This window comes from Stegastes partitus, unplaced genomic scaffold (assembly GCF_000690725.1).
Source record: "Stegastes partitus isolate 25-593 unplaced genomic scaffold, Stegastes_partitus-1.0.2 Scaffold199, whole genome shotgun sequence".
Lineage (NCBI taxonomy): Eukaryota > Metazoa > Chordata > Actinopteri > Pomacentridae > Stegastes > Stegastes partitus.
Genome location: NW_007577930.1, coordinates 187,450 through 199,153, shown reverse-complemented (window position 1 = coordinate 199,153; position 11,704 = coordinate 187,450). Strand labels below are relative to the sequence as shown.

Here is an 11,704-nt window from a genome sequence, read left to right as displayed (position 1 = left end):
AAGTGTGTATTATTTAGGTTTAGCTGTGGATGTAGCTGAAGCGCTTGCACAAACTCTTAAAAACTAAAACGAAACTTTTAAAACAAGTGGTACAAACTGCTGAACAATGTAAAACTGACCCAGAACCTGCAGCCAAAAGAAGAAAAAAAAACTAAAGTTTGGATGGACACACTGTGATGAGTAACCAGGTGGATGTCCTGAACTGAACAAGGACACTTGTGACAGAAATGTCTTACGTGTGCTTATGTAATTTCAACTCCTTTGAGCTTTTTCAACAGTACATGAGTTCTCGTGTTCTTCTACATTGGCAGTCTTGCCTGCAGAAGTAAATGATAAGAGTGAGTGATCGAAAAAATTTATATCTGACCCACAGAAAAAAACAACAAAGCTTTGTGCTACCCTAAAGTGAATAATGGCATCTAAAAAAAAAAAAAAAAAAAAAGTCTCACTCCGTCACTGTCTCCACCAGCACTCCAAGGAAATGTCTGGATATTAACAAAAGCTGATAACGTTGAATGCTCACTTTACTAGCTTTCGCAGCTGTTCTGCACTTTCCTTTTTTCAGCTCTCTCTTCTTCTATTATGCCCACGCGATTTCTCAAACCTCCTCTACCAGATTCAGTAAACTGACTTTATGACTAAGCCTCGTGTCTGGTTTCTCAGGCAGACAGCTTCCCGTACACATTATACATTAACATGGCTGACTTAACACCCAGAGCCTCATTAGTTCAATGACCTCGTGTGTTTTCTCATATACTGACAAACAAAATGTGAAGTTAAACCTAACCTATGACCTCGAACAGTGCTGCGTTCAGCTATACATCTTCTAAGCAGTTGTATAACCTGTGAATCTCACCTGAGCTGCAATTAGCAGATGAGGTAAGTGTCTGTGTGTGAGGTTTCTGCTGAGTCTTCATCGAGCCCTGACACCGGGCGGAAATACAGACATTTTATGCTCCTCAAAGGTAAGATTTTCTAGTTAAAGTTATATTCAAATTGTAACACATGATTCATGATTCTGTTACTGGAAGTTTGAATACAATACTTCCTCAGGACTTTCCTTCACTTTACTTCAACAAAGGATGTCCAGATAATTCCCTGAATTTCCTTCTTTTAACAAAAAATAAGAAGACCAAAAAAAAAAAAAAAAACCCAGCTACTATGAGGAAAATGAAACTATTTTGTCTCCTCCTTTCTTTTAGTTTCATTTACTGCAGCCTATAAAAGCAGCCTACGTCCTATTGAGTGCCCGACACAGAAGGAGTTGGGTGAGTCTTTCCAGATCATATGTTTTTGGCAAGAAGTAGTGAAAACTGTTGTTGTTTGTAATAGAATTTGTAAATGTTCCTTGCTCTCGTTAAGGATGTAACATAATGCCGCTTCAAGTTTTGGATACCAGTGAATGAGCACTTTCAGGTCAGATATTGAAATGAGTGAAGATGGAGGAAATGAGGTATGCAGATGACTAGTACAACCTCGCTAATCTGATTTGTTCAGTGTGGTTGACTCTCGAGCCGGTGTGGGAAAATATTTCTGGAAGACCTGAGGGAGCCACACAGCCCCTCATTAAAATTACCTTGTGTGCAATTTCACACATACTATCCCTCCAGGTTTTCCAGGCAGCCTTTCCGTATGCAAAGTCACACCGTTGATAGTTTAGCTTTATCGGGGACTCTGGGTCATTTCTGCTCAGTCATGAATAGGCTTATGACAACTTACGAGACATTACCTTTGACAAAGGTGAGTGGCATGTAGCTCTGATCTGGCATTACTTCTTTAGCTGCCATAATTAGAGATGTCTGTAGTCAAATTTAATGTATTTTTTTTTAATAAGTTTAAAAGAAAAAAATGTTCATGTAAAAGTTTGAAGTGAACACTTTCCATTTCCTCGTGATCGTCTCTCCCACTAAACTTCTAACATGTTTGTGTTTGCTAGGTTTCCTTTTCCTCTCATAGCATCAGTTTCCACAGCAGAAGGAAGGAGTCCAGACTGTGGAGTTCCATCCTCAAGATGATGCCTCACATGGCCCTGTGCAAATTCTGTAAGTAGTTAATAAGCTGCTGTTGTGTAATGCCTTCGTTAAAAGTCTGATGTCTCATTACGAGCGGGAAATACTGATGTTATTTGTCATAGAGTCTCAGTTTGTAAAGTCAGCAGTAATGACAGGAAACTGAAAGTTGGTGGTTGCTTAGCGATGTTTTGGGGATTTTTTTGTTATTGTTCACTTGTAGCTGTTGGAGTCTGACTCTTTGTCTCGTGATGCTTTGAATTCATCACTTGAGCCGATATTTTCTGCCTCCATCAGTCCCCCTGGTTCTCGTTGGGGTGGTGGTTTTTGCTGTGAGCGGGATCATTGGAGACCCCCTGTACGAGTGCCTCCAAGACACAGACTACAGCGAGCTCCTCGACATCGTGGATAAAGGTCTTCCTGCCACAAAGAACCCCCGTCACGTGGCCATCATCGGCGGGGGCATTGCTGGACTGACCGCTGCAAAGTTTTTAGAAGACGCAGGACATAAGGTCATTAAGAGTGAAGGAATAATGACTTCTGCTTGTTCTGTGACAGTGTTCATGTTCTAAGTGAGTGCTGATGATGCCAAACTACACATGCTGTACATACTGAGGTGTTTTGTGTCCCCATGGGCAAAAAGGTGACCATAATAGAAGCCAGTAACCGTATTGGAGGGCGAGTGGAGACCTTCAGGAACAGAAGAGAAGGCTGGTACGCAGAAGTGGGTGCAATGAGGATCCCCAGCTTTCATAAGTGAGTACAGAAACGTGTGGCCTGACCACAGTGACGTGAGAACAGAGAGGGAAGTCATCTATGAAAGGCCTTTTGTTTGATCTAAAAATTAAAAAAAACTTTTTAAAAAACTACAGTTGAAGGTCGAAATACCACTACAGTGCTACGTTATCTGTTTGTACTTTTTTGTCCTCTTGTCCAGCAGGGGAAAGTTTTCAAAAAGTACCGTACTTGAGTATAATTTTCATGGACTTGTGCATTTACATGTCAGAGGGAAATGCTGTACTTTTGACTCATTTAAAAGTGCTAATGAGTTGGGTGGTAAATGGATTCTAGCCTTTAAACTCTCCAGCCCCAATTTAAGGTCTTTACCCAACTTCTGATTTTAATTCAAAGAAAATAAACAAAACAAGACAAAGCAGGTCTGTGCTGTAGAAATATATACATACACACCAGCAAAATTGTGGCTCTAGCAGATTATTAAATTGAAATTTATCCTTAAATTATGCTAAAATTCTTCTTAACGTATTAAAAAAAAGTTAATAAAGGGTTTAGTAACCATGAAGGTTTGAATTTCAGTCTTAATCATGACTAATAACAAAAATGATTGCATTAAAATTTACTTTTAATACTTTAAATAACCAGGTACTTGAGTACTTTAGCTAAAGTAATGTTGGGTCATTCTATCACAAACCATCAAAAATACTTGAACTTACAGTGCCTTAACCTGACCTTATGTGCTCTCCTTTTAAAACTTTCAGTCTCTTGTGTTCTTTCATCTGTTTTTTTTTTTTTTGCTAAAGCAGATTGCCACTGTCAGGGTGCTCTGTAAATAAAGTTGCCTTGCCCGATGAGAGCCAAAAGACTGAACCAAAATAGTTAAGTAAGAAATAAAAAGCCCCAAAAAATAGAACTTTTCACGATGGCTTAATTTTTTTATTCATATTTCAACAGTGAGTATTTGATTGTCCAATGTTACTCTGAATTCTGAATTAATGGCATAATAAAAAAATGACATTTCAGGCTTTTATTTTTAGCTATCGTTCAAACATTGTCATAAATTTCAATGTGCAAAATCTTTTTTTACTGAAAGTGAGTCAGCTGACAGTTTTTTTTGTTGTTGTTGTTTTAAATGTAGGAGAGTGTTTAATATATCAAGCTACAATTTTGCGGAAACAATTTTCAATTTCTATAGTTTATGGTCGAGCAGAAGAACCCTGATGATTTGAGATGGAAAGACTTAAAACAGAACCACTGATCACGTGTAATTAACTTTTATTTACAATTTACAATTTCTACAATTTCTACTTGAAGCTGCTTTAGTAAACATTTGTTAACAATGAACAAAATGACCATATGCNGACAACCATGGCTAGGAGTAGAGACAACTCAAACATGTCTTCTGTGCAGTATCACGTGTTTAATGTCACAATTAATGAAAAAGGAAATATTAGATTCCTTTGATTTTACAAAAAATTTAAACCTAAAATCAACATGTACAACAAGTGTTACCAGCACTAGAAAAAAAGAAAACTGTACATACTATAAACACTTTAATATCTACATTTTTATGACATCTAGTAACACTGTATTTTCACACGACCCTGCAAATCAACTCTTATATTTCATTTATTTTACTGATTAAGTATGTTTAAATGCCTCTCAGTGTCGGTCTTGTCGTCTCTGCTCTGCCTGCAGTTCACCTGAAAACACTCTGAGTTTTTGTCACATGTTGGGTGCAGCTGAGTCACACATGAGGAGCTCACAATTTTTAGGTTTTTTCATGGAGTCCGGTTGATACAAATGGCAAATTGTTAAATGACACATGTCAAATAAAGTGAATATGAATGAAATATCATGACATTAAGCTTAGAATTGGATCATTTTTTCAACACAACAGCATGTAATAGATGAGTAGTTCAAGGGGCGACAGAAAGACGAGAATCCAGTGACTTTTTTCCTGTTTTTACCGTTTCTAGCAGGTAAATGGATCCATTTTGGTAATTTTTTATATATCTTTCAGAGCTGCTGGCAGGATTTAAAGCTCACAGGGTTACAAAACTGTGACTGTATTAGTGTGGTAGTTGAGAATTGTATGTGAGAATATTTTTGTGTTTTTTTATGTGTGTAAAGCGTCTTTGAGTTTCTTAAAAAGCGCTATATAAAACAAACATATTATTATTATTATTTTAAGAATTGTATTGATACTGAATGTGAGCAGCTGATGAAAAAGCGTCACGTCTAACAGATTATTGTCCCACTAACACACATCTACAGCTGCTTGTATCTGGATCAAACAGTCATAACATGCAACACACACAACTTAATATGTGAGGTCGCGGTCATGTGGTCTGTGGTAACGGGCTGTGTTTGTGAAACCTGTTTCTAGTAACCAAATAATTGTGACTGTAAAAGTCTTTACAGTAAACAGCATAATTTGACATTTAAGATTGTAGAAGAGCTGCAACAATTAATCGGGTTAAAGTAATCACCACAGGTTTTGGTCAGTGATTAATCAGTCAAAATCCTCAGACTTCAGCTTCTTAAAAGAGAATATTTCCTTGTTTTTTTTCCTTCTCTATGACAATAAACTGAATATCTTTGAGTTGTGGACAAAATAAGACATCTGTCATCTTGGACTTTGGGAGACACTGATGGACATTTTTCACTATTTTCAACAACTAATCGATTAATCCAGAATATAATTCAAAGATTGATTATGTAAATAATCGACACTTGCAGCCCTGGATTAGAGGCAATATTATAGCATTGCTTGGTCAGTACAGTCATCCTCAAATGTATTCATACCCTCCCATTAAAGAAGGAAAAACACAGCCGTCACTGCAATAAGTTGAAATTTACAGAAGTAATAATAAACAAAAATTTATGAAAATCATGACATTGCTTTTGAATTGTGGTTCAATAGAAATAAAAAAAAATAAATGAATGAATAAATAAAAAAAATCAAACAAGCATGATGGGACCCGTGAACTAACATTTTGTTGAACAACCCTTTGAGCCAATCAAGTGTTTTCTGTAACTCTCAATCAGACTTATGCACCTGTTGACAGGTGTTTGGATTCACTGCTCATCAGCAAAGTGCTCTAATTGGTCTGGGACATTTTTTTGTTTTGTTTTTTTTTGTAATTAATCTTTTCAACCATAATTCAAAAACATTGTTGTATTTCACTAAATTATAATTTAGCAAATTTTTATTTATTATTACTTTTTTCAGTTTCTACTTATTTGAGTGAGTAATGTGAATTTTGCCTTTTCTTTAATGGAAGGGGATGAATACGTTTAAGGCCTGTATGCTGTCCTTGTTTAGACTGTATTTCCATGATTGAAGATTAAGTTTTTAAAAATAAAATGAATAATCTATTTTGAAACTATCCTGTGGACTCTAATCTTTAAAATAGAACCGTCATGAATGAAATCAAGTCATTCTGATTCACTAATAACATTACAGGTACAATGTGGGGGCACTTGGTTTGGCAGGGGGTTTTATATGAGCTAAACTGGTCCTTTAAAACGATTTCAGATGGTGAACACAGCTGGACAGTGTAGGACACAGAGCAGGTAAAATCATGAAGACACATGAGGGTAAGTGGTTTGGTGGACGAGAATCATTTTTTAGCAGACGACCCCTTCCTGGCATAACACCGGCATGTGGCCTGCCGAGCTAGCCGAGTTAGCACGGTTAGCTCCCATACACACCTGCGCCTGGAACTGCGCTTTCTGCTGCTCGATGGCGATCATGCGCTGCAGCTCCGTCGCCTCTGCTTTCTCCGACACGCTCAAGTTGTCAAAGTTGTCCATGGTTTGCTTCTGAGGCCGCTACAGAGGAGCTGAACAAGCCGGAGTCACGCCGCCGCTGCTGCTGTCGCTGCTGAGGTCACCTTCGCTGCCTCCGCCGCTGAGCGCTGCTGCTGCAAACACCGCAGATCTCCAAAACACTGGAGCCGGAAGACACAGCGGAGCCTGCGCAGTGCGTCATGTGCAGATCTGCGCAGGACGGGAGGCACAAGAAGTGACGCTGCCAAAGACATGATATGTTTAAAAGAAGCTGACTCAGAAGACTTACGGGCACCGCTTTTCACTACATCAACATATTGTGGCCTAGAAATAAAATTCGATTTATTATTATTATTATTATTATTGTTATTATTATTGTTATTGTTGCTGTCGTTACCTACATGAACATATCGTGGCCTAGTAATAAAATTCGATGGTTGTTATTATTATAGTTTATTAATAATAATAATAATAATAANTAATTAACTTTTATTTACAATTTACAATTTCTACAATTTCTACTTGAAGCTGCTTTAGTAAACATTTGTTAACAATGAACAAAATGACCATATGCTGTGATATGATAGACTGGTGACCTGTCCAGGGTGTCCCCTGCCTTCACCCTGAGTCGGCTGGGATAGGCTCCAGCCCCCCATGACCCTACTGAGGATTAAGTGGTGTATAGATGATGGATGGATGGACATCAGGTAAAAGTATAGTACAAGAAATCAGTTAACAAATCCAAAAACAGTCAGGTTGCAAGTCTAGATTTCAAAACTGGCTACAGCTAGAACAACTTTGATGTCGCCACCAAAAAGCTTCTGTACCGTGTTTAGTCCTGACAGCATGTACTACCGGCGGACTGGTAACGTCATGGTTCTCTGAGGTTACACAGTTGCTATAAGGACACACATAAAGTTACCAATTTACTCGTGAAAATAACTTAAGTATTCAGCAAGCTGGTTCCACTTTGATGGAAACCAGAACAGTGTTTAAAAGAGGCTGAATCCTGGACTTACATTGGTTAGATGACCAGAAGCAGGTCTTTATATGAATACTAATGCTGCTAACAGTGATACTCTGTACAGCCCATGTTGTGTTGCTTCCAAAGGTCTAAGCTGCTTTAACTAAATGTTGCTCTACCTATTGTTTAATATGAAGTGTTTATTCCACAGGATTCTGCTTTCCTTTGCATCCAACTTAAAAATTCCCCTGAACCATTTCATCCAAGATGACATCAACACCTACTATTTGGTAAATGGAAAGCTACACAAAACCTACACGGTGGAGAACAACCCCGGTGTGCTCAACTACAGCTTGAACGACAGAGAGAGGGGACAGTCAGCCGCTGAGCTCTTCAGTCAGGCGCTGTGGAAGGTGTGCAGACGTTCCACACAACAAAATAAAAATATTACTTGTGTCCCTGTTACATTTTTTTTTTGGAGGGGATGGGTTTTTTTTAAGCTTTGTGATGTGTGAGCAGGTGAGGGATGACCTGAAGAAAATGGGCTGCAGCGCCATGTTGGACAAATATGACTCCTACACAGTGAAGGTAAGGATTCAGTTATTCTGAGATCGGTGTCACACATGTCACACCGAGCACTTTTTTATTCTGCGAGGAAAAATGGCATGAGTAACGTTTTCCACTCGCCTGCTGACAGGAGTATCTGGTGAAGGAGGGCAACCTGAGTCGAGGCGCTCTGAGGATGATCGGAGACATCCTGAATGAAAACAGCCTCTTCTACACGTCACTGATAGAGATGCTGTACATACAGTCAGACATCAATGACAAGACTGAGTGAGAAATATTTCTTTTTGCTATTGTTTTACGAAACAGTGGGGTGTTGGGAGAGCAGGGAGGAGAACCCGAATGCAAACCAAAATCATCCGGTGGTTTCCTGCTGAAAAACATGAACTTAGAATTATTAATTCCTATAATCAGTTCATAGGTTTTGATATTTTTTTCAAACTAAAATCTGATCCCAGCCTCTTAAATGTGAATATTTTCTGGTTTCTTTCCTTCTTTATGACAATTAAGTGAATATCTTTGGGTTGTGGACAAAAGAAAACATGAGAGGATGTCATCTTAGGCTGTGGAAAACACTTGCGGAAATGTTTTCACAATTTTCTGACATTTTATAGATTAAGCAATTAATCGACAATGAAAAAAATCAGGCAAGCAAAATTAAAAAATAGGACAAGCAGAGATCCAAGAGACAAACAAACAGTGGAAGGCTGGACAGAGACAGAGACAAAGAGTGAGGGCGGGTACATACAGCCACAGTCTGATGAGGAGAGCTGGCAAGCTGATCCGGAAATGAGAAGTGGGTGTGGTAGAGAGGCAAGACTGAGTGACTGAGGACATCTGGTGGGCGGAGAGGATGATAAAACAAATTCAGCTCAGAGCAGAACCGTGACAGAATCATGTCCATCATCACTCAGCCTGTGACCTAGCAGTGGTTCTCAGAGACAGAAGTCAGTGAGCTGTTTAGTAGCCTTACTAGATCAATGGCAATGTTGGTCCAGCAACACAGAGCTATACCTTTGTTTTAAATTTCTGCTCATAGGTAAACTCTCTGACCCACATCTTTCCTGTTTTGGTTCACTTTCACTGCTGTGGTGCTGCTGTTTTCAGCTAACTTTGACTCCACTGCATCCAAGTAACAAAACAAAACAAAAAAAAAGTCATTACAACTTCAAATATCTGCATTTCTTACACTTCCTACTTAGCTTTTTGCAGGACTTACATCTTAGTTACATTGGTAATTTCATTGTATTCAGTGATTTGGTTTTTTTTGGCCACTTGGAGGCAGCAGAGCCACAACTGGAAACACTGCAGCATGATATGACCTGTTCACAAGTTGTGGTGAGAGTGTTCACAAACAACTACCATCCATCAGACGCACAACAACAGTAACGCTGGTTCTTGGTAGTCATTAGTCCAGCCACATGATAAATGTCCAATGCTCTCTGTCGTTTTAGCTCTGTTTTGGCCTCCACCACTCCTACATATATCCTATATTTACCAGCTAGAAGCTAACTTGATGTGTGCGCTGTTTGGTGCTGGGAGGGTAGCGTGTAGTTTATTTAGCACAGCTTGTTTACTGGAAAGAGATGCAGCCTCACATGAGTTTGATGAAACCAAAACTGCAGGTTGTGGGCCACCAAAACCAAACCGTGAAAACCGGGAAGTCTTTATAGGACTGAGGGGACCAGCATCAGGTGACAAATCTCTGTGGGTTTGTCATGATGAACGTCACTTTTCACATTACCCGCAGTCATTTCATTGAAATATAGATAAGTGCAGCTTTGATGATGCATTGTAACATGTTTTTTTTTCAGGTACTTTGAGGTGACAGATGGCTTTGACCACCTCCCCAGAGCTTTCTACCAAGTGTTAAATGCCACCATCCTCCTCAACTCCAAGGTCAAGCTAATAAACCAAACAGGGAGGGGCAACGTGACCGTAACATACCAAGACTTGCATAATTCAAACACCCTGACCAACCTAACAGTGGACTACGCCCTGGTCACTGCCACAGCCAAGGCCGCCCTCTTCATTGACTTCCAGCCCCCTCTGTCTGGGGACAAAATGGAAGCCTTGCGCTCAGTTCATTATGCCAGCTCCACCAAGGTGGTGCTCAGCTTCAGGGAGCGCTTCTGGGAGAAAGAGGGCATCAGTGGAGGGAAGAGCGTCACAGACCGGCCCTCTCGCTTCATCTACTACCCCAGCCACAGCTTCCCCGGTACAGCCGCAGGGGCCCTCCTGGCGTCCTACACCTGCTCCGACGACTCCACCCTCTTCCAGGGGATGAGCGAGGACGAGCTGATGGCTGTGGTCCTGGAGGACTTGGTGAAGATCCACGGAGAGGACATCAGGCCTCTGTGCACAGGGGGGATGGTCAAGAAGTGGGGCTTGGATCCTTACAGTCTCGGAGCCTTCGCCCTGTTCACACCCTACCAGGGACACTACGCCAGAGAACTGTTCCAGAGCGAGGGCCGGGTGCACTTTGCAGGCGAGCACACGGCCACGCCGCACGGGTGGATTGAAACTGCCATGAAGTCTGCACTCAGGGCAGCTAAACATATTAACAGCCTAACAGTATAACTGAATGTGCAGAAAATTAGCTTTTTTTACAGGTTCACTATCACTCCATCAGCATCAACCCGCTCTGATGGGATCGGATATTTTCTTGTTTTTTTGGACATATTTATTGATTTAGTACAAATCCACTGATCTGCAGAACAAAGCTTGTCATAAACTCACATTCTGATCAGATTCCACAAACATGAGCATGATTGTAAACAGAACTGTCCTCATGATCATGATTTGCAGGGTTTTTCTGTTAGTTTTTTTTTTTTGTAATGTCAGCATAGTTTACGTTCCATTCATCAACCAATCAGTTAGTCGGGTAATTATTTCAGTTCTGCGCTGAACGTTTGTAAGACAGGATTGCAAGATAATGGATGTTTTTTTCCAGAGAACTGTTGATGAATCGGAGATCCTGACAGGACGGGGTGTTTACTCTCTTTAAACCAGCAATGTCATTCGTCACTGTATGTTTTTTTTTTTTCATTTCAATGAGACAATAAAATATCTTGCTTTCAATTTTCAGTTTGAGACTAAAAACTCTAAAAGAGAAGCTACGTAGGCGTCCATTAAAAAAACACAGAAGACACATGTAACATGTTTTCATGTGACAGAAGATCAATCGCTGTCTGGGGCCTGTTCCGTAAAGTGGAAAAGTGAGGAATAAAGTCCAACCACTGACAAGAATGAAGCTAACAAATCAGTGGGGGCTCAGCTGGTTCCATCAAGGTCAGTTCATCTAATCAGGCTAATTTGATCTGGGTTCAAGAGGTTGAGATAATTGTGTGTGTGTGTGCTACTCTTAAATTAATTTTTTTGCTGAACATTTTTGGACTTATAGTGAAATAAATTCAAATAATATGGGAGCACACCACAGCGGTATGATGTGGCTTTCCCATCAGGTCTATGCTACAACAACTCTGTGGACGTATTTGAACCATGAAACACACCTTGAAGCACTTAAAAGCACATAAAAGCTCAAATGAAAAAAATGTGCACCATAATTCTGACCATTTTTTGTGGATATTAAGCTACTTCATTAGTATTTATTTATAGTTAATTTTATTAGGATATA

At 39.8% G+C, this 11,704-nt stretch overlaps 1 protein-coding gene across 3 annotated transcripts; it reads left to right on the top strand.

Annotated features, from left to right (window-relative positions):
- Positions 1-1,193: 1,193 nt before the first annotated feature.
- Positions 1,194-11,154, top strand: il4i1 (interleukin 4 induced 1). Of its 3 annotated transcripts, none has more exons than XM_008280552.1 (8): positions 1,194-1,268; positions 1,937-2,042; positions 2,307-2,521; positions 2,653-2,765; positions 7,715-7,916; positions 8,023-8,091; positions 8,201-8,337; positions 9,882-11,154. In XM_008280552.1, the coding sequence occupies exons 2-8, from the start codon at positions 2,012-2,014 to the stop codon at positions 10,645-10,647; spliced, it is 1,533 nt and encodes a 510-aa protein (XP_008278774.1). In that variant the 5' UTR covers positions 1,194-1,268; positions 1,937-2,011; the 3' UTR covers positions 10,648-11,154. The 3 variants fall into 3 exon arrangements, with proteins under 3 accessions (XP_008278774.1, XP_008278776.1, XP_008278773.1); XM_008280554.1 differs by lacking the exon at positions 1,194-1,268 and adding an exon at positions 1,395-1,416; XM_008280551.1 differs by lacking the exon at positions 1,194-1,268 and adding an exon at positions 1,505-1,740.
- The last annotated feature ends 550 nt before the right edge of the window (positions 11,155-11,704 follow it).

Bases quoted from the DNA above. Each gene is read 5' to 3' on its own strand.
- il4i1 (XM_008280551.1), top strand. From the start codon at position 1,633: ATGCAAAGTCACACCGTTGATAGTTTAGCTTTATCGGGGACTCTGGGT. The intron at 2,043-2,306 runs GTAAGTAGTTAA...TGCCTCCATCAG, and splicing joins CATGGCCCTGTGCAAATTCT to TCCCCCTGGTTCTCGTTGGG. The intron at 7,917-8,022 runs GTGTGCAGACGT...ATGTGTGAGCAG, and splicing joins TCAGTCAGGCGCTGTGGAAG to GTGAGGGATGACCTGAAGAA.